We start from the raw sequence: 27,005 nt of genomic DNA on the forward strand, positions 1-27,005 counted from the left end.
CATCATTAACAACAATTAACTGTCTGTATATCAAATACAGTTAATACAATTGTGAGGCCACCACATCACATTTGTTCCACTGGTGGGCACTTCTTCCTCAGAGCAGCACCAAACTCACATCACAGCATCCCAGTTCCTCTACTGGACAGGGCACCATTTAGGACACTGTGTAGGGGGGGTGGCATAAAGGCACTTAAAATGGCACCCTTTTTTACCAGAAAAGCAAAAGGGCACCCATAAGTGGGCACTTATTAAAACACTATCTTTTTGCCAATTTTGATCTTCTTTCTTGAGTCTGAAAATGTTTATTAATGAAGTAGAACTACTTCATTACTGTATTTAAGTACATGTTCCTCACAGTGGAAACTGACAGGTTAAATCTCTGAGACAACTTTTTGTATCCTCCCCCTGAACAACTATGTTGAACAATCTTTGTTTTTAGATCATTTGAGAGTTGTTTTGATGAGCCCATGATGCCACTCTTCAGAGGAGATTCAAATAGGAGAATAACTTGCAATTGGCCACCTTAAATATCTTTTCTCATGATTGGATACACCTGGCTATGAAGTTCAAAGCTCAATGAGGTTACCAAACCAATTGTGTGCTTCAGTAAGTCAGTAAAAAGTAGTTAGGAGTATTCAAATCAATAAAATAATAAGGGTGCCCATACTTTTGCACCGGTCAAATTTTGGTTTAATGCATATTGCACATTTTCTGTTAGTACAATAAACCTCATTTCAATCCTGAAATATTACTGTGTCCATCAGTTATTAGATATATCAAACTGAAATGACTGTTACAAACACCCAAATATTTAGAACTAAAAATGATTAAGATTAATAGGGGTGCCCAAACTTTTTCATATGACTGTAAGACGCACTGGATTAAAAGACGCACTGACGATATTTGAGAAAAAAATGAGTATTTTAAGTGTACCTTATAATGCGAAAAATACGGTAAATATGTTTAAAATTTAAATAATTTTTTTAAAGGAATTTGCATATTTCTCTTCAGTGCATAGTATTATTAAATTTGTCATGGTGTGTACAGAATACGGCGGATAGTGGCGGATACAGTAAAATGGGTTATTTATTAAAATAAAGGGCAGAGAAACGGGTAGTCGTACAGAAACAATTAGAGCACCGGTAAACAGAAGCAACGTAGGAATAACCATACCATGAGTGGGAAACAGTCCAGAGTTCAAACACGAGGAAGCCAGCATCAGAGATAATCCAATAATCAAAAAACGTGAAACAGTCCAGGTCATACAAAGAAATATCCACAATCAAAAAAATCCAAAGATCAGCGTCGAGAAAACAAGAGCAAGGTCATACACAGAAAAACATACACAGTAGGGTAACGCTTTGTAAAGTGGTAGAAACCAGGCAATACGCGGCACCAGTGAATTCGTGAAGCGTCCTTAAATACCCTGGGGTAATCAATACTCCGGACTTCCTGGTGTAGTGTAGTGTAGTTGTTAGGCTGTAAACCTCCGTTGGAGCTCAGTGTGAAAGGAGCAGGAGTGCCTACAGCACCAGACGTGACAAAATTATTTAAGAAATTGAGCCATTACTCAACAATAGCTGACTAAAGTATTGTGAGGCACTTAAGTCCAATTCACAAATGGCACTAAAACTTTACTGGGCAGAACAAAGGCCTTATGTTATCCATGTCCAGAAGCAGAGTGGACTTTTCTGAGTTTGGAGGAATCTAGGATGGACTATCACACTGAATTGTGGTCAGACGAATCAGTATTTCAGAACACATGTTAATGCAGTGTGCCTGGGCCAAAGACAAAAAGGCCATCCAGACTGTTATTAGCAGCAAGTCTATTCCGGCTTGTAGAGAAGTAAAACATATACCATTCGACACCCTAATGGTTTATACCCGATCCATCACACCTGCACACGTCACAACCCCCACACTCCAGCAAGAACATAGCAGACGTATGTAGCCTAGTATGATGTAACATTAATGCAGAAATTTCCCTCAAGACCACGCCTTTTCCATGGACACCCTCGCATTTTGTAACATTATAATGACAATGACAATATAAAACCACATGCTGACAATAAAACAACATAAAACCACATGCTGCACACATTACAAAAGCATGGCTGTGGGAACGAGTACTGGAGTGGCCTGCCTGCAGTCCTAATCTGATCCCTATAGACAAAGAATGTGACAATGACCCTGTACTGTTATACTTCACATCTTAAGTTATCTTTAAAAAGAATTGAGACAATAACACCTGAAATACGTCACACAAATCGTTTATTACCCAAAAAAACAAAACTTTTGAGTGTTGTCAGAAGGAATTGCAAAATTGGAATGGCAATGCTTTACTGGTCCCAACTTTTGTTGTGGAATGTGTAGCAGAGATAAAATGAAGAAAATAAGCTGACCAGGAACTTTTTGAAGAAAGGCTGTAGAACCTTTAGCTTCACAAAATTTAGCTTCTCTGTCTAATTAATTACACAGAAATCTCAACAACTTAATACAGTGTCAGGTATTCCTGTATTCAAATTATATTATTAATGCTTTTATTTTTTTCAGATTCTGTCATACCTCAGAAATATGTCCTCAGAAATTTACTGTATTTTAATGAACGTCTATTACAGTCCGATACACTCACCTCTGAATGGCAAAAGAGCTAGCGCTGCGATTAGCGGCTAATGCTGTTCCAGCCTTGCTGCTGGAGAAACTTTACTTAAATTACCTGTATAACACTGCACTTCAGGGGAGTAGCTTTACTGCTCTGTAATACCATGGTGGTGTTGTATGAGGTGTTCTCAGTGTCACTGCTGCACCGAGAATGATCCACCAACAATGTCCTGTGGGCACCGTCCTGCGACCATGTGAGTGTCAGAACAGGGTGAAAGGGGATAATAAAGTATGCAGAGAAACAGAAGGATTTCTGCCTGTAATTATATAAATATATATTTATATATAAATATATAAAGGCGGTTATTATTTCGTTTATATATGACATGTTTATGTTTGTTCAGTGTATAAGAATATATGATATGTTTATAAGAAACCAAAAGACACACTTTGTAGAAAGTTTTTTTTTCCCATGGTGTAAATGATCAGCTATCCGTCTTTTCATTTACGCAGTTTCTGAAAGGATGTGGTTCATATTAGATATAAGATCTTCCTTTTAGACGTTTTATCATTTAGAACCAACCATATTTAGCTAACAGTGCATTTCAGAGCAGTTTTATGTGGTGAAATAATGCTTTGCCACTTTAGAAGCACCCTGCCTTGTGTAACATGACTCCTAGAAATTTCTGTTTTAAAGCTGCATTCTAAAGAAAACTTTAAAGTCACAGACAAGATCTTATGATTGCACGTTATGAATCAGTGAGTCTCATCCTCCCTACATCTAAAATCTTAAGGAAATTACGTCAGACTATTGCTGTTCTACTATTTTACATCTAAGCAGCAGTTTTGTATTGTGAAAGTAACTTCATACAGTCTCTATAATATAAAATTAAATGTTTTGTATCTGGCATTCAACCTTTTTTGAATCAGGTTCAGGACTCTCCAAAAGTATTAGAACATTCATCATGCATTAGATAATGACCCAAAACACACTGCCTGAACTACAGAGGAGTTAATCAGGGGAAAGAAGTGGAAGGTATTAGGCTGGCTTAGTCAGTTTCCAGACTTAAACCCTATAGAGCAGTTTTTTACCTGCTAAAGAGGAGACCGAAGGGAGTAGCCCCCTAAATCCCCCCAGTGGGTGACAGATTTGATGCTCATATTGATCTTTTAACGTCAAACCAAATGTTTTCAGTTTACAGCAGAAACAAAGGGATTGGCCTCACTGTTCTATTATTTTGGAGGCAGCTGTAGGTGTACATTGACTTCTAGAAATTCTTATAATTAGCCAATAGTGTGGCAGCAGTGCAATACCAGCAACTTAGGTAATGTTTACATTGCCATCAGGTTGGGGGAAAAATATGTTATTTTAAACTTGGTATGATTGTTGGTGTCAGAAGGGCTGGTGTCTTGTTGACGAGGGAGGTTAAGTTAGAATGGATAGACTGCTTTAGGCTAACAGACACCTATGGTAAATCAGATAACCAACTCTGAAGTGTGCGATTACGTTAGTAGAAAAGCACAGAACCTCAGAATGCACCACATTTCAAACGTTAAGGCAAAGAGCCTACAAAACCAGAAGCCTACATTGGTTTTCATTTCAGTCAGCCAGCAACAGAAAGCTGAGGCTACAGTGGACAGTGAACTTAAAGAGGGCAACTGCCGCTACACCCCCTCTAGAATGAACAGGCCCCATGTTGTGCAGTAGGTGCCTTTCAAACAGCTTGAGTTTATATTGGTTGTGTGTGTTAAATTCTGTGTGCTACTAAAAGTAGCTACAAAAAAACACTTTTTTCCAATCATTTTAAAGCTTATAGTCCCATATGGACTACACATGGTACAACTAGCAGATAAAATACACTGACAACTGTTCCATCATATAAAAACAAAAACAGATAATAGAAATACAAGATTAAGAATAAAAAATAAATAAAAATAGAAGTATGTACAGATAGAAAATAAAACATATTGTAATACACATATACACAGAATGATATAGTAATAGATATTAAACCTAAAACAGCTGTAATGTAAAATAGGGTATTTAAAATCTTGATCGTGATGAAAAATTACAAGAAGCAGTTGTGAGATACATGTATGTAACTCTGGTTCAGTGGAGCTGGACTGAACAACCAGTAATTAAAAAATAGACAAATGTGGGTACAGAGAGAAAGCGAAATGTCTGAATGACTGGCGACCTGTTGCCCTAAACTCCATTATAAGCAAATGCTTTGAGAGGCTGGTTCATCTGTTCCTCCCCACCGACTGTCTGATCTCCAACAATGACAAATCTGTATACAAAGAGGAGGTTAACATTCTAAAAAAATGGTGCCAGGAGGATAACCTTCCCCTAATCTTCAGTAAGACCAAAGAGCTGATTGTGGACTTCAGGAAGCAACAGAGAGTGTTGATTTCTATTAATCGAACTGCGGTGGAGAGGGTCAGCAGCTTCAAGTTTCTGGGTGTTCACATCAGTGAGGATCTGACGTGGACAGAGCACACCACACGGGTGGTGAAGAAGGCACAACAACGCCTGTACTTCCTCAGACGACTGAGGAGGTTTGGTCTGAACCCCAGCATCCTCAGGAGTTTCTACACCTGCACTGTGGAAAGCATTCTGACGGGCAGCATCAACACCTGGTTCGGGAACTGTACTGCTCTGGAGAGGAAATCCCTGCAGAGGGTAGTGCGTACAGCACAGTACATCACTGGGGTTCAGCTCCCAAACCTTTTGGATTTATACACCAAACGCTGCCTGAGGAAATCTAGAACAATAATGAAGGACCCCTCCCACCAAAGCCACTCCGTTCTCACAGCTGCCGAGTGGAAGGAGGCTCAGAAGCTTGAAGAACAGAATCAGCCGGTTCAGAAACAGCTTCTTCCCCCAGGCGACCAGGCTGCCCAGGCTGACCAGCCAGTAGAACAGTGATCTGCACAACCCTTCACACTGCCATCTTATACAACCTCACTTCATACTGAACTTTACTTCACCTGCACCTATCATACAGCATTCTGCACCCTGTACTTCCCACGCAACTCATTCTATACCTGCACTTTACTACTCTATCACCTTTTGGACTTTCTCTGCACTTCCACACACATACTCTAGATTTAACATTGTATTTAACATTGTATATCTATTGTATTTAACATTGCACATGTATTTAACATTGTATATCTATATATTCAGTCATATATTACCTATCTACAGTGCAATATCATATGTCTATAGTTTAAGGTATTGATATTGTTTGAGATTAATGTATATTTTCATTTTTATTTTAGTTATTCTACTTTATGTTGTAAATATTACTCTCTGCATACTGTAGGAACTTGCGCCAAGTTTTTTACTCACCTGTACATCTGTACTCTGTCATGTGGCAATTTGATTTGATTTAATGTAATCTGATTTAAACACACTGTATGTACATTTAAAAATACAGCCTTCCATCTAAGTTCCTCCTGTTAAGGATGCGGTATCAAATAAGCATTACAAAGAGAAAAGCAGAGAAAAAAATTACTGACCCTAATTGAATTCTGACAGCTATATGTCTAGGTCAGATCCCTTTGATGGTTGTTGAATACACGTCTTCACAGAGAGAGCTGTTATGGCCCTTTTCTGAATTGCCTTATTTGTAGGTTAAGTACGTCAAATGGTTTCCCCTCCACACGTTTAGCAAAGGCAGCCTGGTTTGTAGTTTACTAATGATAATCATGCCTTTGAGTGAAGTGAGGTTACCCAGTCACTTGTGATCAATACTGTAATTCTTACAGATAGGAATCAAGAAAGAGTGGTAGGAATTTGAATGCATAAAATGCAATGTAGATTTAAATATTTGTTTCACTGCAGTGCTGACCTCACATGTACTACAAACATAGGAAACACCGTATTGTGTAATCTAGACATTAATACTAGACAGTATCAGTAAAATGCATCACTAGTGGGCAGTAAAACACCTCTGAGTCACTCTTCACTCAATAAAACTGAACACAATCAGGGATTCCCTACAGAGTGGTAATTAAGGGCTGGGGTGTTTCTAATGTGTAAGCAGTGAATCTGCGTGAGATGACAAGACAACCCAGGAAAAAGGTGTAATGCTAACTCTAACAAAAAACAGAAAGAAGAAAAATCTCTGCTGTGAGATATTACACATTGCATGACGTTTGCAAGTGAGGGCTTTCCTGTTGAATTAGAGATAAGGAGGAAGCTGTTACAATACATTAACAGTTATTGTAAAATTACACTTTAAAAACACTTTGAAGGTAATCCTTGGGTCCAGAGAAAATAGTGAATATAAAACAGTTGTTTTACAATGCAAACAAATAAACATATGTTTTGGAGTTGCACTGGCTACTTTTTAGGATTTTACATTGTGAAAAGATACAATTGTCTGTATTATAAAATCATTAAACCTACCCTGCAATAAAAAACACACACCATACTGCACATTTCATACAGTACTTTATACCTTATTATTAAGAGCAGGTGTAATTGACCTTCTTCACCTCATGGCTCACCTGGTTATAAAAGGAAATCATAACTGCCCACAAGAAAAATAAAAAAAAGAGGGAATCCCCATTTTTTCTTCATCTAAGAAACTTTTGCTCTGGTTAGCTAAAATCGTTGTTTAAAACTCTTTATTTGCCTTGAGCTACTTATGTATGTATATACACATTTTACAGAAAATGTCTGTGTGTGTGTGTATATATATATATATATTTAGATATTATTTTTTTCTTTAAAATAAAACAGCATTAAATTGAATTGAATTGAAGTGAATAAATCATCATTGGCCAATAAAACACCCCTGAGTCATTCTTTACACAATAAATCTAAACACAAAACAGGGATTCCCTACAGAGCGGTTTGGTGTTTCTGATGTATAAGCAGTGTGAAGATAACCCGTAAAACAGCAGTAATGTTAACCCTAACTAAAAGAAAGGAAAAAGGAAGGATGTCTGATGTCTGATATTACTCAGAATTCACACTAGCGTAAGAGCTTTACTGACCACCCTATCAAGAGGCAATCCCAACTAAGATCGACAGTTCATCATTAACAAATAAAGAGAAATCATTCATTAAAAATAACTCTGGATTTTTATGTTTATTTAAAATAGATCTCTTTAAACAAGACTAGATCATAATGGCATCATTAAAGCTATTCAAATAAATAATCAATATTAAGGGTCTATTACTGTTCAGTGCAAATGAGCTTATGTTCATATGATGAAATATGAACTGTATTCAAGATGTTTATTGAATATGTTTATTTATTATGTTATTGAAGGACATTCACATCTAAAATTGAACTGTAAATCCCTCTGATTCTGACTGGTTCAGATCTATGATAGACCTCTTTGAAATAATCAAAGATCTTATAGGACTTTATTCTCTCCATCAAGTTTCAGCAGGAAAAGATACAGGACTGTAAGGAATGCTATACTAGCAGTCTGAAGTTCCTTTTAGCTGATTTTTCGGATAAAAAAGTGTACAAAAAAACAATAAATGAGAATAATTTTATTTGGAATTTGGGAGAAATTTTAGTAAATTTCTTTGTAATTCTGTTAAAAATGTCTGTAGTTTATGGAATAAAACAACAATGTTCATTTTAATGAAACACAAATCTATAAATAGCAAAATCAGAGAAACTGATCCAGAAACTGAAGCGGTCTCTTAATTTTTCCAGAGCTGTAAATCTTTAATACAAAAACCATTTGGTTGCCAAGTTGCAATTATGTTTTAGTTTCTCTAAAATAAATACAGCATCAAAAATTATAAATTGATTTAGATTTTTAAATCAGTGCAAATTGAAATAACTTGTCCAACCCATGCTTGCCCCTGTTTCACAGGCAGGCTAATGTTTTATGCAGTGTTTTCCCTTCTCCAAACACAATGTTTTTCAGTTGAACCAACATTAAACTGACACAGTGTCCCGATGAGATATACACCAATTTAGATGTTTATTCACAGCTGCTAAGAAACTATAAACTAGACTAAATTAACAGGTTGACCTACCAGGAAATTATGTTTTGTTGTTTGATCAATGTTTGATCCAAAACAGCGACTTTATTCTTTGGTAGAATAACTTGTGAGGTTTGAGTCATTGTATTGCTGCATGATCCACATTCTCTTGAGATTCAGCTCATGGACAGATGTCCTGACATTTGCATTCAGAATTTGCTGATATAATTTAGAATTCACTGTTCCATCAATGATGGCAAGCCGTCCTAGACCAGTTTCAGCATAATGACAGACTCAACCATGATACTACCACCATCATGTTTCCCAGATGGAATGCAGTTTTTTTCTTTCTCCAAACAAAAAGCTTGTCTTTGTGATCTTTAACACTGTTCTTTTAGTGTCAGCTGTAGTGTCCAGGTTTCTGTCAGAAATCTGTTAGTACTTATGACTTAAAATGTTTACCCCTCCCTTATTACCTAGGAATAACTTACAGTCAGCACTAACCATAAAATAAAAATCAGTCTGTTAGAAAACAAGAAATATGATCATTATTAGGGATTATAATAAAAAGAACATATCTATACTATGTGCTTTTTACACAAAATGCAAAAAACATACCGACCCTTTAAAGCTATGATGTACATATTATAACCATTGACACATAACGGACATCACTGCACTCAAATGTACTGCAGAACTTTTGCATCTGTACCACTGAAAGCATCCTCAGATAATTTAGTGCAATCGGTGGATCAAGACCAGGTGGATTAAGAAGGCACTTTCCTCTGGTGTGGTTGGGGAGGCATTTCTGCTCCTCCAGAAACAGAGAGGATGAGGAAAAGCTTCTTCCCACAGGCTGTTCAGGTTCTGTACCAAGCTAGCTGAATAACACACGTCACAAACCCAGGACTTTTTCACTGTACTTAATCATCTAAATCATTTATGATCATTTATAACCATCAATCATGATCATTTAGAAATCAATCGATTAGCAAAAGTTTAGTTTTATTATTTCCCAGACTTTACCCAGTGCACAGATTCAGACAGAGGGCGAACACTGCTTATCTGAATTTCAACAACCAGAAAGAAGTGTTAAACTTGTAAGCTGTTTAGAAGGAGAATTAAACTATCACAAATTAAGACAAATATGAACAATATTTCTTGAGATTTCAGTACAGAAGTAGTTTGTAATGCACGTGTAACGTAACATGCAAGAGATCTTGGCATGGAATTGTAGAGGTTCCTAATGGTGTTCAGCAATAATCATCTATGTCCTTAAGGCAAGCTCTTGAGACTGCAGCAGTTTGTGGACAAGCATCATATAGAATAGCCCCTAAGTGTGCTTTCAGAAAAGTAGCAGGACTTATAAAAGAAACTTTGGGCTGAAACGTGCCTGAAATGAAGACCTAAGGTGATGATAAACCATTGCACAAAGGTCTTGTGGATGTGTGATGTTTTTTTGATGATGAGTGTATAAACATTATTAAAATTATTTGAATATCTTATATCTTATCTGCACTGAAAATACATGTAGTCTCATGTAGTGTCTTTGATTTCTAAGTTTTCTGCTTAGTGTGATTTAGGCAGGTGAACTTCCTAAATGAATGGAACACCTCAAAAACCCCAGACGGCTAAAAAAAAATCCATAACGTGTTTGATGTTATCTGAACGGTGAGCAATGAGCAAGACGACTGCTTTATATACAGCTCAGTGCTTCTTTCAGTGCTTCAATCCAAAGCAAGCAAGTGAAAAATCGACATAGACTGCAAAGTGCTCTCGAAATGGACATGAACCACCGTAAGCTCCAAACCTCTGGTAAGTTCTGTAAGGTGTCAGATTCTCTGTCAGCAATCAGACATCTCTGAATTTATTTCTGAAAGGAAGGAGATTGTGCAACATGCAGCAGCTAAGCTCGGGTCATCTTGATCTGTCCCACATAGACAAGTGTCAGAGGTTCAGTGTTCTTGTGTAAGGCCTATTCTTTGTGTAGACAATTTAAAAATGATGTCCTGTGCTAAAGTATATATCTAAGCTTTACTATTAGCCTTCTGTTCAGCTAATACCCTCTTCTTCTCTCCTACAGTTCTATTTATGGTGCTTTTTCTACTGCCAGCCATACAAACATTCGCTTTCAGAGCAGCAGTGAGGAGCATAAAGAATAAGACGGTGGATTTGATCTCACACATGGTGGGTAGCTCAAACATCTTGACTGATCTAGTCTTCAATATAAACTCATATAAACTCACTTAACATTCCACTACCTAGCAACTGCCTAAAAATACCTTAGCAACACCTTAGCAATAACCTAGATACCATATAGCAACCAGTGAAAAACTTGACGAAAAAATTAGATAAGTTTAATTTATATGAACTTTTGTTTAACTCTGTGCTAAATTCCATTGATTTCCATTGTAATTGATGCTGGGTCTGAAAGGGTTAAAGTAACAATCCGTACGTTTTGGAGACACTATGTAATTGAACTGAAAAAAAAAACTTTTAAAACATGCATTGATGAATCTGGTGATTTTAGCAGGACTTTCAGCTCTCTTCAGTTTGAATTCTATGTTTTTTGGTTTATTGATGTGTAAATGAGCAAAATATACAGGGTTTGCTGTTCAGATATCTCCATGTTCACAGTAGTTCATGTATCAGTGCCATTAGTAGCACAATGATAGTTGAAACACATTAGAATATGTATTAGAATATTGTTTCCAGCCATTACTCAGTAATAGTACTGTACAATTTAAAATATAAAAACCTCTGTTGCTTTAATGTGGGTTTGCGGTACTGACTGGACCTAAAAATATGGCCCCCACTCACTTACAATCTCTAATGATTTGCATTTTTTCCAGGAGAAGAATGAACTGAACTGCACTTCCTTTTGGAAAGACCAGACCAATGAATGCCTCAAAAACCTCGAGAACAACACCTTCACCACCAACAACGACTTCTGCAGTCTGTTCAAGACCTTTTTTAATCATTTTACTGAGGCCAGCCACTTAGAAATTGTTGACGTGTCTGATCAGCTGCATCCAATCAGGCAGAGCATGAAGGACCTGCAGAGGAAATGCAAGCTAGAGTCTACCGCAGACACCTGCAGAATCACAGAAACCACTGACGGAGATTTTGAGAAGTTCTGCAAAGTGTTGGGGCTTCTACAAACTTTCAAAGAGCGTCTGGAGAACTTGCTAAAGTGACCAGTCACCTGACTTCACTGAAATACAGAAATAACACTTTAGGTAACTTTATGTTTACCAATACTGAACTAAGAAATGTATTTATTAACATATTTATTGTATTTATTTAGTCATTTCTGGATCTAAAATGCTTTTTGTATTTTGACATTAAAACTTTTTATCACGTGTATATTTGCATCATGTGTGTCTATTTGATATCTAGAAATGGTGGTTACACAACTTACAATGCTAGACTTCTTCGCCATCCAAATAACTCACTATTTTTACAAGCTCAAAGTAGCTCCACACTTCATTAATAGAACTCTAAGTGTGCTGACATTTAAAACGAGGCATTGATAGTTTATGAAAACATTGTTTATACACACAGTGCAAAGCGACAAAGCAAAGTAGACCAAAAGATACTCCAGAAAATATCTTAATGATCACCAAGACTTTTTTACAAAATACTCTGTGGATTGACAAGACACAATTTTAATTTTGGAAGGTGTGTGTCCCATTACATTTGGTGTAAAATTAACTCAACATTTCAGAAAAAGAAACTTATACCTGCAGTAAAACATGGTGGTGGTAGTGTGATGGTTCGGAGCTGTTATGCTGCTTCAGGGTCTGGAAGACTTACTGTGATGAATGGAACCATGAATTCCACTGTTTTAACAAAACATCCTGATGGAGAATATCCAGCTATTTGTTTGTGACCTGAATCGGTACTGCAGCAGGACGATAATCCACAACATATTTTTTCTCCCTGCATTTTGTGTTTACTTGTGGTGTCTTTTGTCTTTGTGGTGTTTTACTTTTTAATATTTTTAATTTATCGATTAGATAAACCTTTGAATACAGTTTCTCACTTTAACAGAGTTGAACAGGGTTAAACAAAAGTTAATATAAATTAAACTTATCTTATTTTACTGGTTGCTATGGTATCTAGGTTAATGCTAAGGTGTTGCTAGGGCATTTTTAGGCATTTTCTAGGTGGTGAAATGCAAATACATTTGGTTAATGGAGCTGTGTACACTGTGTATATTTTGGGGTGGGGTGCCCAGAATCTGCTTGATGCAAAAGCTGCTTAATAACACACACACACATACACACACACACACACAGCACTGCAGTGCTGGCTGGCATGTAGGGTGTACAAGCCTTTAAACTGGTTTATCCAGCAGCTCTTCTCATATGAGTCACATAAAACACAACAAAATTGTTGGGCACATTTTTAGCATATTTTTCAAAGCAAACATTCCTCCCACAGCAGCATTCACCACTATCTGGTTAAATAGATAAATATGGGAAGCTACTCTAAACTATTCTATTTTCAGGACATCTGCTCACACTGAGTACTGAAATCATTTATTAGGTTTTTGCTAGAATTTTTTTTTATTTGAGAGGAATTGGGAGCGCTATAGAGCCCTGGTGCATGATTGCAGGGACAGAGACTGGCAGACATAGTTAAGGTGAGGTGCAGGGGCTTCCCCGTCCAATCGGCCTGGAGGCTACAGTCAGTCATTGGGCTAGCAGGGAGGGAGAGAAAGAAGGCAGTGTGAAGGTGGGGGGAGGCAGCAAAAAGAGGGAGGGAGGAGATGAGCTGGCAGTCAGGGGGAAGTGAGTAGTAGCTGGCCACCACTACTGACCCGCCAGCAGGAGAGGGTTAACATTTAGAATCGAAACACCCAATGACTTTTGGTAACAATCTGATGAATAAAAACCCCATGGCCAATGGATCCAGTCATTAGCAAATGACTGTAGGAGAAGGATCCTAGGATATAAGCAATCACATTATTATTCTCTGCTAGAAACGATCATAGGGCCCAAACCGTAAGCCATCAAGACAAAACATGGAGGGTAGGTAAGGACATGCAAAACTCTGCACCCAATTAATATGAGTCCAATTGGCCTAATGGTTGCGCTATAGAGCAGCAATAAGCATTTTGGCCAATATCTGGTGAAATATGGCATATAGAGTACAAATTATTTTAGTCTCTTAATCCGGCAAGTTTTGTGCATTATGCTCAGCACTGCCATATTTGGCAAAAAAACACAAAACCAAACTTTTTGTACTAGTTGTAGGTTTTTGCAAATATCCAAACAATATAGGTATGAAAATGATCAGATGAGTCTTGTACAAAAGTGTCCTCCTGTGGTAAAGCTTAGTTCACATAAATAGCTAAAGATCAGGACTGTTAACTTGTTTTTCAGTGATATTTGGCGGATTTGTTAGGGACATTGTTCTGTGGAAGGCATCCAAGCAGTGCATCAAATGAAGTATAGGTGGCGCTACAGAACCCAAAAATCTGTTTTTCAACAACCACTTTGCCAAATGAGTTAAAACTTTGCATGATGCATCTGAGGCACATTCTATAAGTGAAGTTTTAAGGTCAACTCTATATTTGCAAAAATTGGTTTGTAAATAGACATTTGGAAGGCTTAATATTCTCTAATCGTCATGAAACAAGACATTCTTTAATTGTCTGTAGATTTTTATGTTAATTGGCCACATGGTGGCGCTATAAAAAAACTAAGAATAAGTCTTTCTCCCTTTACTTTGTTCAAAAACGTTATAGAGCAAACTAAGCTTGACATTTTTTTCAAATACAAGCCTGTTATAAAAGTCTTAAAAGTTTGAAACTTTCACATTTCGAATTAGTCCATAGCATTTCTTCATATTTTTCCTGAACAAGTCTCAAAATAATCTATTGAATCTCATAGTAAATAATTATATAAGAAACAAAGATTTTTTTTGTCTTTGACTGAAGTACCTAAATCAATCAGTGTATGCTGCAATTAATTAAAAATTGGTTCTATAAATGTACTACAGATTGTGAAAATGTGACAAAAATTCTAAATTTTACAAGATCATCATAAAACTAAAATTTAAAGAATAGTTTGGTAAAAAAATTCTAAGCATGACAATAAATTCAAAATGGTAAATAGTTGAATAGCTCCAGTATGAGAAGGGTTTTAAGATTCTCCATGTTTCTACAGGTCACTTGAAACGTGAAAGCTGCTTTCCTGGTCCAAAATTTGTGGATTGAAACCGAATTGGACCACAGCGACAGAATAATGCAATCACTTAGGCAATGGGAACCTTGTACACAAGTCAGGTTGCGAGATCATGCTTGTCTTCAGGCAGCGGTTATAATGCTTGATTGTTCTTAATAGTAATTGAAAAAATGTGAATATATATAAAGTTTGGTGATTCACCCTTTGTGATCTGAACGTTTAAAGTAGTATGTCTGATACTGGGAAAGCTGTGTATATAGAGTGGTGCAGTGAGGAAGCGATTGGCTTTACAATGTGGTGGTCTGGGTTCAAATCCTGTGGCAGGTGTGTTTGGTGAATTTCAGTGTCATTAATGCAATCTGAAATAATGTTGTATGTAATGTATGTAATGTAAAATTAAAAGTATATTTTACAGAAGCAACAAAGTAAACAGACGTTTGTGTTTGTGAGGGTAATCTTGCAACTTTATTCGATGTGGCCGTTGTGTTGCGGTCTCGCTTGGTCACCACTGCTTACCTTATTCTCTTACCTGAACCTGCGTCACAACCTCAACTTTACTTTAGAAAACAACCCAATATTCATGGCTGATTGGCTGTCCACATGCACACACACTGGACATAACAAGAACAGGACACCACGTCAGAATAAAGAGTACTGTATAATTGTGTGTGAGAAAGAAAAATGAATTATCATTCACACAATTGACTGAATTCAATGACTATTTTTTTACTTTTTTAGATAACTTTTCGAATGCCATATTTTATTCTTGCTGATAATATGAATAGCAGCAGGTGGCACTCTTTCCGAAATAAAACAATGATAAGTTAAACTAGCTAATAGAGATAGCTAGTAAAGATTATTTTATTAATTTTCCCATGTGCATTGTGTCTGAGGAGGGAGCAAATATTGCAAACAACTGATCATTAATCAAATAGTTCCTTGTTTAGTTGACCATTAATTTTAAATGGCCTAGGGTTCATTTATGTATTTAAAGAATAGCTGATATTTCCAACTTTGGCTAGCAGTCTGTGACATCAACTGGGAGAAAGTTTTTACCCGCTCCTCCATGCAGAGTTCTTTCAGCTGTGTGGTGCTCTGAAACAATAAAGAACTCATACTGGATTCTATGATTGGCCCTCCTGTAGGAAAGTAGCCCTAAACAATTACATTTCCACCTCCATGCTTCACAGTAGGCATGGTTTCTTTTTACTTAAGTATTTTTTTTTTTACAGCAATGGTTTCCTCTTTTCTCACCTCTTTCTCTTTCTCTTTCTGATGATGTACCTTGATATCCACTGTGGCAAGAACTACCTGTTGATCCTGTGATAATAGTTTAGGATTGTTGGAGAATTCTTCACACACCTAAGGCACTTTTCCACCAGCATGGTGCCGGTGCTGGTGCCAGGTTCCAAAACGGTTCTTTGCGTTTTCACCGTAAAATCACAGCTTCTCGGCCAGAAAAGCCGGTTCTGATCTGGCCCACAATCTTGCTGGTCTGGAACCAGCGAACCAGTTACGGGAGCGCCCAAAGGGCGTTGAAGCATCTCCGGGGCAAAGTTGTTTACAAACCTCACCTCCATTCACAGCTAAGAGCAGCAGAAGCAGCTAAACAAATCAACAGTGGTCCACCAAGGACAGCAGCACAAGTTTCAAAAGGAGCTCGGGTTCCGCCATGTTGTTTTTAAATTGCCCCCCGGCTACTGTTTACGCCCACATTCACGTACGTGACTCCTTAGAGCAGTGGAAACACGGGCCGGTTCTTAAAACGTTTGCAGGTTTGCAGGAACTGGCACCAGCTCCGGCACCAACACTTTGTTGGTGGAAAAGAGGTACTACTGATCTGCTCCTGGGCTGAACTTGCTAGTAAGGTCTGATATGGTGACAGCTGTAAATATTCTCCAGATACAGAGTACAGGTACACAGTGTAATGAAATTACGTTCCTCCGGAACCATGGTGCAACATAGAACAACAAGCAATAGACAACAAATTGCAAGAGTGACGACAGTGCAACATAAAACTATAACACTAAATAACAATAAGTACAAAAGACGAGACAATTTAAAGACAGGACAGTTCAGTACCGATACGGTATAATAGAGTGTATAGTGAGGATAAGGTGCAGAGATGTGTAACATACTGTAACATATAGAACATATATAATCACAGCAGTTACTGAGGTAGAGAGTTTATAGTTTTTGAGAGTAGAAGCAATTATTGCTGATAGGAATAAAGACATTTCAGTCTCTGTGTGCTGAGTGGGTGTGTGTGTGTGAATAACAGTCTTTGTGTGTGTGTAAAGGGTAGGGGGGTGGGTTCAGTTCAGTTATGTGCAAGTGTGTTGGTTGTGTGGTGGGTGGGGTGGGGGTTCAGTTCTGTCTCTGTGCGTTGAGGAGTCTGACTGCCTGGTGGATGAAGCTGTTGCAGAGTCTGGTAGTGTAGGCTCGGATGCTCCTGTATCTTCTGCCGGACGGCATCAGAGCGAAGAGTCCGTGTGAGGGAGGGGTGGGGTCATTCACAATGCTGGTGGCTTTGCGGATGCAGCGTGTGGTGTAGATCTCGGCGATGGAGGGAAGAGAGACTCCCATGATCTTCTCAGCTGTCCGCACTATCCGCTGTAGGGTCTTGCGGTCTGAATTGTTGCAGTTCCCAAACCAGACGGTAATGCAGGTGCTCAGGATGCTTTCTACAGTCCCTCTGTAGAACATGGTGAGGATGGGAGGTGGGAAGTAGAGGCGCTGCTGGGCTTTCTTGGTTATGGAGCTGGTGTTGAGGGACCAGGTGAGGTTCTCTGCAATGTGAACACCAAGGAACTTGGTGTTTTCCACAATTTCCACAGCAGAGCCGTTGATGTTCAGCGGGTGGTGGACACCTGGAGCTCTCCTGAAGTCAATAACCATCTCCTTGGTTTTTATCCACGTTTAGAGATAGGTTGTTGGTTCTGCACCAGTCCGTCAGCCACTGCACCTCCTCTCTGTATGCTGACTCGTTGTTCTTGCTGATGAGGCCAACTACAGTTGTGTCATTAGCGAACTTGATGATGTGGTTTGAGATGTACGTTGCAGTAAAGTCATGAGTCAGCAGAGTGAACAGCAGTGGGCTGAGCACACAGCCCTGGGGGGTTGAACAGTCCGTCGGGATGTGAGTTCTGGAGTTTGGAGATAACAGTGTACAGTTCTTGCAGAGCGTTAGCATTAGCGCCGTTAGCATTAGCATTAGCACTGGGTGCTACATACACTGCTACTATGTACACATTGCTAAGCTCTCTGGGCAGGTAGAATGGCCTGGCTCTGACTACAGCAAACTCCACCAGCGGCGAGCAGTAGCTGGAGATCAGCGCAGAGTTGTTACACCATGCTGTGTCGATGTAAACACACAGCCAGGGGCAGATTTTACCCACCACAAACCATGCAATTGCTTGGGGCCCCCTGCTGGCCAAAAGGTTGGCAAAAAAATGAAATAAATAAAAAAATGCATTATTTCTTTTTTGTACATGCAAGTTAAACTAGGCGAGTTAGACTAAGGTAACTTCGGCACAACCATGAAACAGTCTTATCCCAGTGGTGCCCAAAAAAGAAAGAAAATTAGAGAAAGGAAGTCCAGCACAGAAAGCTTAACAAAGCTCACCAATTTTTTGCAGCAGCAGCAAGAAATGAAACATCTGACGAGGATGAGGTACCTCATCCTGACACAGCTAGGTTGTCAGAGTCAATATTGCAGAATCCATTTGATCAGGGCCCCCGGAAAAAAAAAATAGCTTGGGGCCCCAGAACTTCCAAATCTGCCCTTGCACACAGCCCTCCTCCGCGGATCTTACCGGAGAGGCCGGCATCGCGGTCCGCGCGGAAGCATATCATGCTGCTCAGCAGGTCTGTCGGTCGTAAATGTGGGTGCCAGCTGTTCTCATAGCGAACTCTTGCATGATTGCGAGTTCAGATCGGATTATTTACAACAAAACAAACAAAAACCGCACCGTGTTTTGCTCCCGGAGTGGCCGCTGCGACCGCTCGCGCCGCCGACAATCAGAAATCAGATTTTAAATAATTGAGATATTTTAAATCCCTTTGACTCATTTGCATATCAAGATTTAAGTATAGTACAGAACAAAGTATGTGTGTGCATAAACCAGGTTTTTATTCACTTCAAATTAAATGGAAGAATATTTACAGGCCATTCCACTGAACGGGTGCCATTTCTGTACCCAAGAAGTTACATGTATAAATGTATTAATATGTGTATGTTATATGTATTATTAAAAGTATTATTATTAAGCCTAGTGTCTTGTACATTGACCATGGGAAGACCAAAATTAAGTTCCCTTTTTTTTCTGTATATTCGATCTTATTAGGGCCCGAGCACCGAAGGCGCAGGCAAAGCCTGCACCGCAGGTGCAAAGCCCTATTGTTTTTGGTCCGTTTATTATTATTATTTTAATTTGTAAACTTCGCGCCCATTTTTGAGGCCTTTCTGATTCTCGAAAACTCTTGCATTTTGGCACAGACGTCCAAGCCGGTGAAAAATTTAAAATTTCATGGTTCCTGGGCTTGGGCGTTGATCAGGAGCTCTATAGTGCCCCCAAACGTTGCCAGTGGCCGGGATAAAGTTTGTCCAATGTGCACCAACTTTGGTACGCTCATTGACCTCATTATACCGATCAAGAATCACTTGGATTTATTTGACTCCGCCTAACAGGAAGTTGGCCATTTTGGCAGGAAGTCGCAAAAAAAAGTTTCCCGTGGCATTTTGGGTAGGTTACGATGTTCGAAAACTCATAAAATTACACAGGCCTATTGGGCATAGTTTGTACTTTGATGTAAAATTGGAATTTTTCATATTCATAATTTATCAGCTCTCTAGCGCCACCTATTTTATATGACATTTATAGAAAGCTCGTAGCCTCTTCTAAATTAGCAGACCCAATAATGCCTTTAAATGATTTCGAGAAATGTAATCGTTTTTCTAATGTGGAGCTAAATGACTCTACAGTGCCCCCTATTTGGTTTAGGCTAATAAATTAGCGGTAGCTGTCTCAAAATTTCTCCAATGTTCAAGATTTTTGGTAGAAGCATAGATATTACAATGCCACACATAATACACATTGGCATGTATTGGCTCCGCCCAACAGGAAGTCGGCCATTTTGAAAAATTTCACGAACTCATTCGAACTCCTCCTAGAGTCTTTGTCAGATTACAACTAAATGGTCTGTGGATAGTCTCCAGACATACGTGGTGCTAAATTGCGAAGGAATAGTCGTTAGCTGAAAAGATGACATAATGGCGGGCAATTGATTTAATGGAGACACAACACTAAACCAAATAGAAACATTAGCATGGTCAGAACACAGCTGCTTGGAAATTCATGAAACTTGGCAAAAACATAAAAGACGTCATTACACACGTTTTCAGTTTTGATATGATTGACTCCGCCCAACAGGAAGTCGGCCATTTTGAAAAACGTGCATTTTACACATTTTTTGCATACTTTGTCGAACTCCTCCTAGGAAACTTGTTGTATACTCTTGATATTTGTCAGCAATAAACTACGAACACCCCTAATGATAAATTGCGAAGGAATAGTTGATATCTTAAACGAGTATGAAATGGCAGACAGTTGAATTGCTTGAGATGCCCCATAAAAAAACAGGAAGTGAATACATTCTGGTGTTGGTAGGTGTTTGAGGAGGTTAAAATGGATGAAAACTTACAAAACTTTACAGGCCTGCTTGATTTACGTGGTCCTTTGATCTGAATTTGAAATTTCATATATACGTATTTCATTGGCTCTATAGCGCCACCTAGGTTTCAATGCATATTTGACATTACGGGAATGCTCAAAAACTCTTGAAAATTGTCAGATTGCATAGGACCTAAAAACACTATACAAATATTGTGATATATTTTTCATATGTAGCTAGCAGACTCTACAGCGCCCCCTAGTTTGTTTGTTTAATAAATTAGCTGTGGATGTGTCAAAATTTGTCTAATCTTCTCAAATTTTGGTAGGAATGTAGATAGTATGACCCTGCACATATTTGCATTTGGCTTGTATTAGCTCCGCCCAACAGGAAGTCGGCCACATTGGAATTTGTAATATTTTTACACATTTTTCACGAACTCCTTTAAACTGCTCCTAAAGTCTTTGTCAGATTACCTCTAAATTAGCTGTAAATGAACATCAGACACATTTGATGAAAATTGCCAAAGGATTAGTTGATCGCTAAAACGGTGATGCAATGGCGAGCAATTGATTGACTAGAGATGCAACACTAAACCAAAGTGAAACCATGACATGGTCAGAACACAGATGATTGAAAATTCCTGAAACTTGGCAAAAACACAAGAGACATCATTAGACACGTTTTCAGTATTGGTAGGACTGACTCTGCCAAACAGGAAGTCGGCCATTTTGAAATATCTGCATTTTACACGCATTTTTTGCGTTTGTTGTCAAACTACTCCTAGCAAATTTGTTGAATTCTCTTGGTATTTGGTAAAAATAAACATTGAACATATCTGATGATAAATTGTGAAGGAATAGTCGATATCTCAAATGAGGAGGAAATGGCAGATGGTTGAATTTTTGAGATGCCACATCAAAACAGGATCTTGACACCTAGGTAATGCTAGGTGTTTTAAGGAAGTTATAACAGAGAAAAGCTCACAAAATTTCACTGGCCTGCTCATCTGAGGCTGTTGTTTGATCTAAAATTAGAATTTCAAATACATATGTTTTAACGACGCTATAGCGCCACCTGTATTTTAAATGGATATTTCACATGTTTAACAGGATAGAAAACTCTTGAAGAGTGGCACACTAAATAAGACCTCAAAATTACTTTCACCGGTTTCTCGGTTTGGCCCGGTACGATTTGCGCTCTTATGCGAGGGCCCCATGTCCCCCTGTGACAGGGGGACAACTCGTTATTATTAGGGCCCGAGCACCGAAGCCGCAGGCCCTAATAATACATATCATTAGACACGTTTTCAATATTGGTAGGAGTGACTCCGCCCAACAGGAAGTCGGCCATTTTGAAATATCTGCATTTTACACACATTCTTTGCGTATGTTGTCAAACTACTCCTAGAAAATTTTATGAATTCTCTTGGTATTTGGTAAAAATAAACATTGAATATATCTGATGATAAATTGTGAAGGAATAGTCTAAATCTCAAACGAGGACGAAATGGCGGACGGTTGAATTTTTGAGATGACACATCAAAACAGGTGGTTGACGCCTAGGTAATGCTAGGAGTTTTGAGGAGGTTATAATTGAGAAAAGCTCACAAAATTTGACCGGCCTGCTTATATGAGGCTGTTGTTTGATCTAGAAGTAGAATTTCAAATGCATATGTTTTAACAGTGCTATAGCGCCACCTGTACTTTAAATAGGTATTTCACAATAGGATAGAAAAGTCTTGAAAATTGCCACACTCAGTGAGACCTCAAAATTACTTTCACCAGTTTCTCGGTTTGGCCCGGTACGATTTGCGCTGTTGTGCGAGGGCCCTACGTCCCCCTGTGACAGGGGGACAACTCTTTATAACTATGATTGAGGAGGTCAATCTCAACACTCTGTCCTGTTACCTGAATTTTATTTATTGAGTTACTTCTTAGATCTTATTTGTTAATTTTTAAAATACAATTTTTGGGAAAATTGAAAGTTTTTGGTAATTCTATGCTAAAAACATATTCCTGTTACTTTCAGTCCTGTTTATCAAAACATTAAAAGCAAAAGGAATGAGTGTCAGTAACAGGAGTGATTTTTTGTTATAAATATAAATGATTTGAACATGAGTCAAATAACATGCATTTCTTTACCATAAAGACTTTCTTTGAGAGAAAAGCAAAGAAATTGGTGGATTTGCTTTTAAACATGTTTTTAAATGTCACGAGTTTTGTAAAACATCTTTGGCTTAGAAACCTTGGAAAAAAATAAGTTTGAGCAGTACATGTTTTATTAGATTCAGAGGTGAAAAAAATAAAAAAATAAAAAAATAATTAGCTTAATTTGTAAGAGGTACTGCAAGCAAATGGCACCCATTTATTTGAATGGCCCTTATAGCCACCTGATGAAACAATGATCAAACTGTTTGCAGCTGTAAAGACCCCTGTATGACTGAGAAGAACCAGTGAAAACTTTATACTCGTTATAACATAGTGGACCAACACCAGCAGATGACATGTTTTGGAACAAAATTAGGCAGGTGCATACATTTGGGCACGCCACAGAAAAATTCAATCAATATTTAGTAGCTCCTCCTTTTACAGAAATAACAGCCTCTAAACTCTTCCTGTAGCTTCCAATGAGAGTCTGGCTTCTGGTTGAAGGTATTTTGAATCATTCTTCTTTATAAATCATCTCCAGTTCAGTCAGGTTTGATGGTTTCTGATCATGAACAGCTCACTTTAAATCACAGATTCAATAATATTCAGGTCTGGGGACGGAGATGATCTGAGATGATCATTCCAATAACCATAACTCCATAACTATCATTCCATAACCGCCCTCCAAATAACTCAATTTTAGATTCATCAGCCCACAGAACCTTATTCCAAAATGAAGCTGGCTTGTCTAAATGTGTTTTAGCTTCAGGATACCTGAAGCGACTCTGTTTGTGGCTCAGAAAATGTTTCTTCTGCATTTTTCTTCCATACAGACTCTCCTTGTGTAAAGTGAGCTGAATAGCTGACTGATGCACAGTGACTCCATCTGCAGTAAGATGATGATGTAGGTGTTTGGAGCTCTGGAGGTCTGTGGGTTCACTATGACTGTTCTCTCAATTCTTCTCCTCTGATTATCTGAGATTTTTCTTGTTCTGTCACTTCAGGCCTTAACTAGAACTGTGTCTGTGGTTCTTCCATTTCCTCACTCTGTTCCTCACAGTGGAAACTGCAGCTGAAATCTCTGAGATTTGAGCTTGTTATATTCTTTCTCTAAACCATGATGTTGAATAATCTTTGTTTTCAGGTCATTTGAGAGTTTTGTGTTTTGAGGCTCCCATGTTGCCGCTCTTCAGAGAAAATGTAAAAAAAAAAAAAAAAGGAGAAATACCTGCAATTGGATTCACCTGTGTATGTAGGACAAGGGTCAATGAGCTTACCAAACAAATTTTGTGTTCGAATAATTAGTGCTAAACGACAAGGGCCAAATTTATGAATCTGTCTAATTTAGTTCAAAGAATTATTGAACACTTTCTGTAAATCCTATAAACTTTATTTCACTTCTGAAATTTCACTGTGTTCATCTGCTATATGATATATTTAACTGAAATTGCTGATCAAAACAATAATTAAAAAAAAAAGAAAAAAGAAAAAGAAAATTATCAGGGGTGCTCAAAACTTATTCATAGCTCTGTATTTCAGTATAATTTGACTATACACTCTCACTCACACTGTGTAACATATTTCAATATAAAATAAATACAAAAAAAACTTACTTCCCCTTTTCCCTTTTTTAATCTTTTTTTTTTGATGTACATGCAAATGCAAGTAATATACGTCAGAAATTACAGACTAAAATACTTTCTTTAATATGCTCATTTGCAAGAATGCAGCATTCTCACTCATACACTAGTTCAGCTGACTAGAGGGAGGGAAACCTGAGGAGCAAATATCAGATTTTTAAAATATTGTTCCACATTCTTGGGGTCTGGAACCTGTTTAATCCAAATACACTGATCTAGAATGTGTGTTTACATCCAAGGTGGACAAGCAAGCTAAAATGAGAATCTTTAAATGAGATTTACATTCTTTCAGCAGGGATACTGCGAGAATTGCTTTTGATAAGGCTGTAATTTAATGTAAGTACTGATATATGATAATTACTTTAAAATGTCTTTAACTACAACACATAAGACATATAAAAGATTATGCTGAGGAGAGGCATCAGTATTACAAAGTGGAAGACTAAATGAACTGCATGTCCAAAACAGGCTGGAGAGGTTGCTGATCAAACAGGAGATCAAACAGAGCTTTAGGTTAAAAAAACTATAGTGCAAACACAATCATGTCCTTTCAGGGATGAGACTTTGGTTTGTCCTTTGAAAATTAGGTGTTCTGATGTCCAAGAACATGAACTATATTAAGGCTTTTAGCTATTCCTTTTGAGCTCTGCCCACAGCATCTCGTTTTCAGTACAGCGTCCCTTTTAAACAAAAGGCATGAAAAACCCAAGTGCCTAAAAGTCCACGGCAGTTCTTATAACACTGGTAAAACCAAAAACATGGTTTTATAATATTGCAGCAAAAGCACTGAAGATGCGAAAGAAGCACACTTCCCTGACCTTTAATCAGCATTAAAACCCTGACTATAGAAAACCACGTTCAGTCGGGACCCTAATTAAGGCACGCCGAAGGTTTGCGCCTCGTCTTCTCATTCTCCTGATTACATCCCTCAATTCTGCTCTGCCTGAGAGAGAGAGAGAGGTGTTCCTAGCTCTATGCTTGTTTTACAGGGATCACAGCCTAGGACTTTGAGGAGCGTCTGGGATTGATGACGGCCTGCCTTGATTCTTCCGGAAGCAGTGTAGGGTCAGTCAGTATTGAGGTGGTGGTGCTCAACTGGCGCAGTGTCCTTAAAACCACTAAGAAGAAAGAGAGGCAGAAGAAAAAAAGAATTAATGTGTGAACATTTTTTCCTTGCTTTAAAAAAATTATGCTCAATTTTGACAAGAGTAAACTTTTACACAGGTAATTTAGATATAAACAAAAAGGCTAATGTGCAAACGTCCACACTCACATTTTATATCATACTTGATTAGACTCTGCATGACATGTTATCTCACTTTACACAAATTGCTGGAACACTGGAGACAGAGAAAGTTAGAGAGAGGTAGAGAGAGTTAGAGGGAGGTAGAGTCAGAGGGAGGTAGAGAGAGTCAGAGGGAGGTAGAGAGAGTTAGAGGGAGGTAGAGTCAGAGGGAGGTAGAGAGAGTCAGAGGGAGGTAGAGAGAGTTAGAGGGAGGTAGAGAGAGTCAGAGGGAGGTAGAGAGAGTTAGAGGGAGGTAGAGAGAGTCAGAGGGAGGTAGAGAGAGTCAGAGGGAGGTAGAGAGAGTCAGAGGGAGGTAGAGAGAGTCAGAGGGAGGTAGAGAGAGTCAGAGGGAGGTAGAGAGAGTCAGAGGGAGGTAGAGAGAGTTAGAGGGAGGTAGAGAGAGTCAGAGGGAGGTAGAGAGAGTTAGAGGGAGGTAGAGTCAGAGGGAGGTAGAGAGAGTCAGAGGGAGGTAGAGAGAGTTAGAGGGAGGTAGAGTCAGAGGGAGGTAGAGAGAGTCAGAGGGAGGTAGAGAGAGTCAGAGGGAGGTAGAGAGAGTCAGAGGGAGGTAGAGAGAGTTAGAGGGAGGTAGAGAGAGTTAGAGGGAGGTAGAGAGAGTCAGAGGGAGGTAGAGAGAGTTAGAGGGAGGTAGAGAGAGTCAGAGGGAGGTAGAGAGAGTCAGAGGGAGGTAGAGAGTTAGAGGAAGATAGAGAGAGTCAGAGGGAGGTAGAGAGAGTCAGAGGGAGGTAGAGAGAGTTAGAGAGAGTTAGAGGGAGGTAGAGTCAGAGGAAGATAGAGAGAGTTAGAGGGAGGTAGAGAGAGTCAGAGGGAGGTAGAGAGAGTTAGAGGGAGGTAGAGTCAGAGGGAGGTAGAGAGAGTTAGAGGAAGGTAGAGGGAGGTAGAGAGAGTTAGAGGGAGGTAGAGAGAGTTAGAGGGAGGTAGAGAGAGTTAGAGGGAGGTAGAGCCAGAGGGAGGTAGAGAGAATCAGAGGGAGGTAGAGAGAGTTAGAGGGAGGTAGAGAGAGTCAGAGGAAGGTAGAGAGAGTCAGAGGGAGGTAGAGAGAGTCAGAGGAAGGTAGAGAGAGTCAGAGGGAGGTAGAGAGAGTCAGAGGGAGGTAGAGAGAGTCAGAGGGAGGTAGAGAGAGTCAGAGGGAGGTAGAGAGAGTTAGAGGGAGGTAGAGTCAGAGGGAGGTAGAGAGAGTTAGAGGAAGGTAGAGGGAGGTAGAGAGAGTTAGAGGGAGGTAGAGTCAGAGGGAGGTAGAGAGAGTCAGAGGGAGGTAGAGAGAGTTAGAGAGAGTTGGAGAGAGTTAGAGGGAGGTAGAGAGAGTTAGAGGAAGGTAGAGATAGTTAGAGGGAGGTAGAGAGAGTTAGAGGAAGGTAGAGAGAGTCAGAGGGAGGTAGAGAGAGTCAGAGGGAGGTAGAGAGAGTCAGAGGGAGGTAGAGAGAGTCAGAGGGATGTAGAGAGAGTTAGAGGAAGGTAGAGATAGTTAGAGGGAGGTAG

At 38.9% G+C, this 27,005-nt stretch overlaps 1 protein-coding gene across 12 annotated transcripts in view; it reads right to left on the reverse strand.

The window, feature by feature from the left end:
* Positions 1–22,693: 22,693 nt before the first annotated feature.
* LOC103024189 (MLX interacting protein) overlaps positions 22,694–27,005 on the reverse strand; it is a 57,314-nt gene continuing 53,002 nt past the window's right edge. For 10 of the 12 annotated variants that reach the window (XM_049470745.1, XM_049470742.1, XM_049470739.1 and 7 more), the window contains exon 17: positions 22,694–25,341. In XM_049470745.1, the coding sequence (XP_049326702.1) occupies positions 25,223–25,341 (119 nt within the window). In that variant the 3' untranslated portion in view covers positions 22,694–25,222. The remainder of the gene's footprint in view (positions 25,342–27,005) is intronic. The other 2 variants (XM_049470748.1, XM_049470747.1) reach the window with 1 other exon arrangement.

The sequence above is a fragment of the Astyanax mexicanus genome, chromosome 22, assembly GCF_023375975.1.
Source record: "Astyanax mexicanus isolate ESR-SI-001 chromosome 22, AstMex3_surface, whole genome shotgun sequence".
Lineage (NCBI taxonomy): Eukaryota > Metazoa > Chordata > Actinopteri > Characiformes > Acestrorhamphidae > Astyanax > Astyanax mexicanus.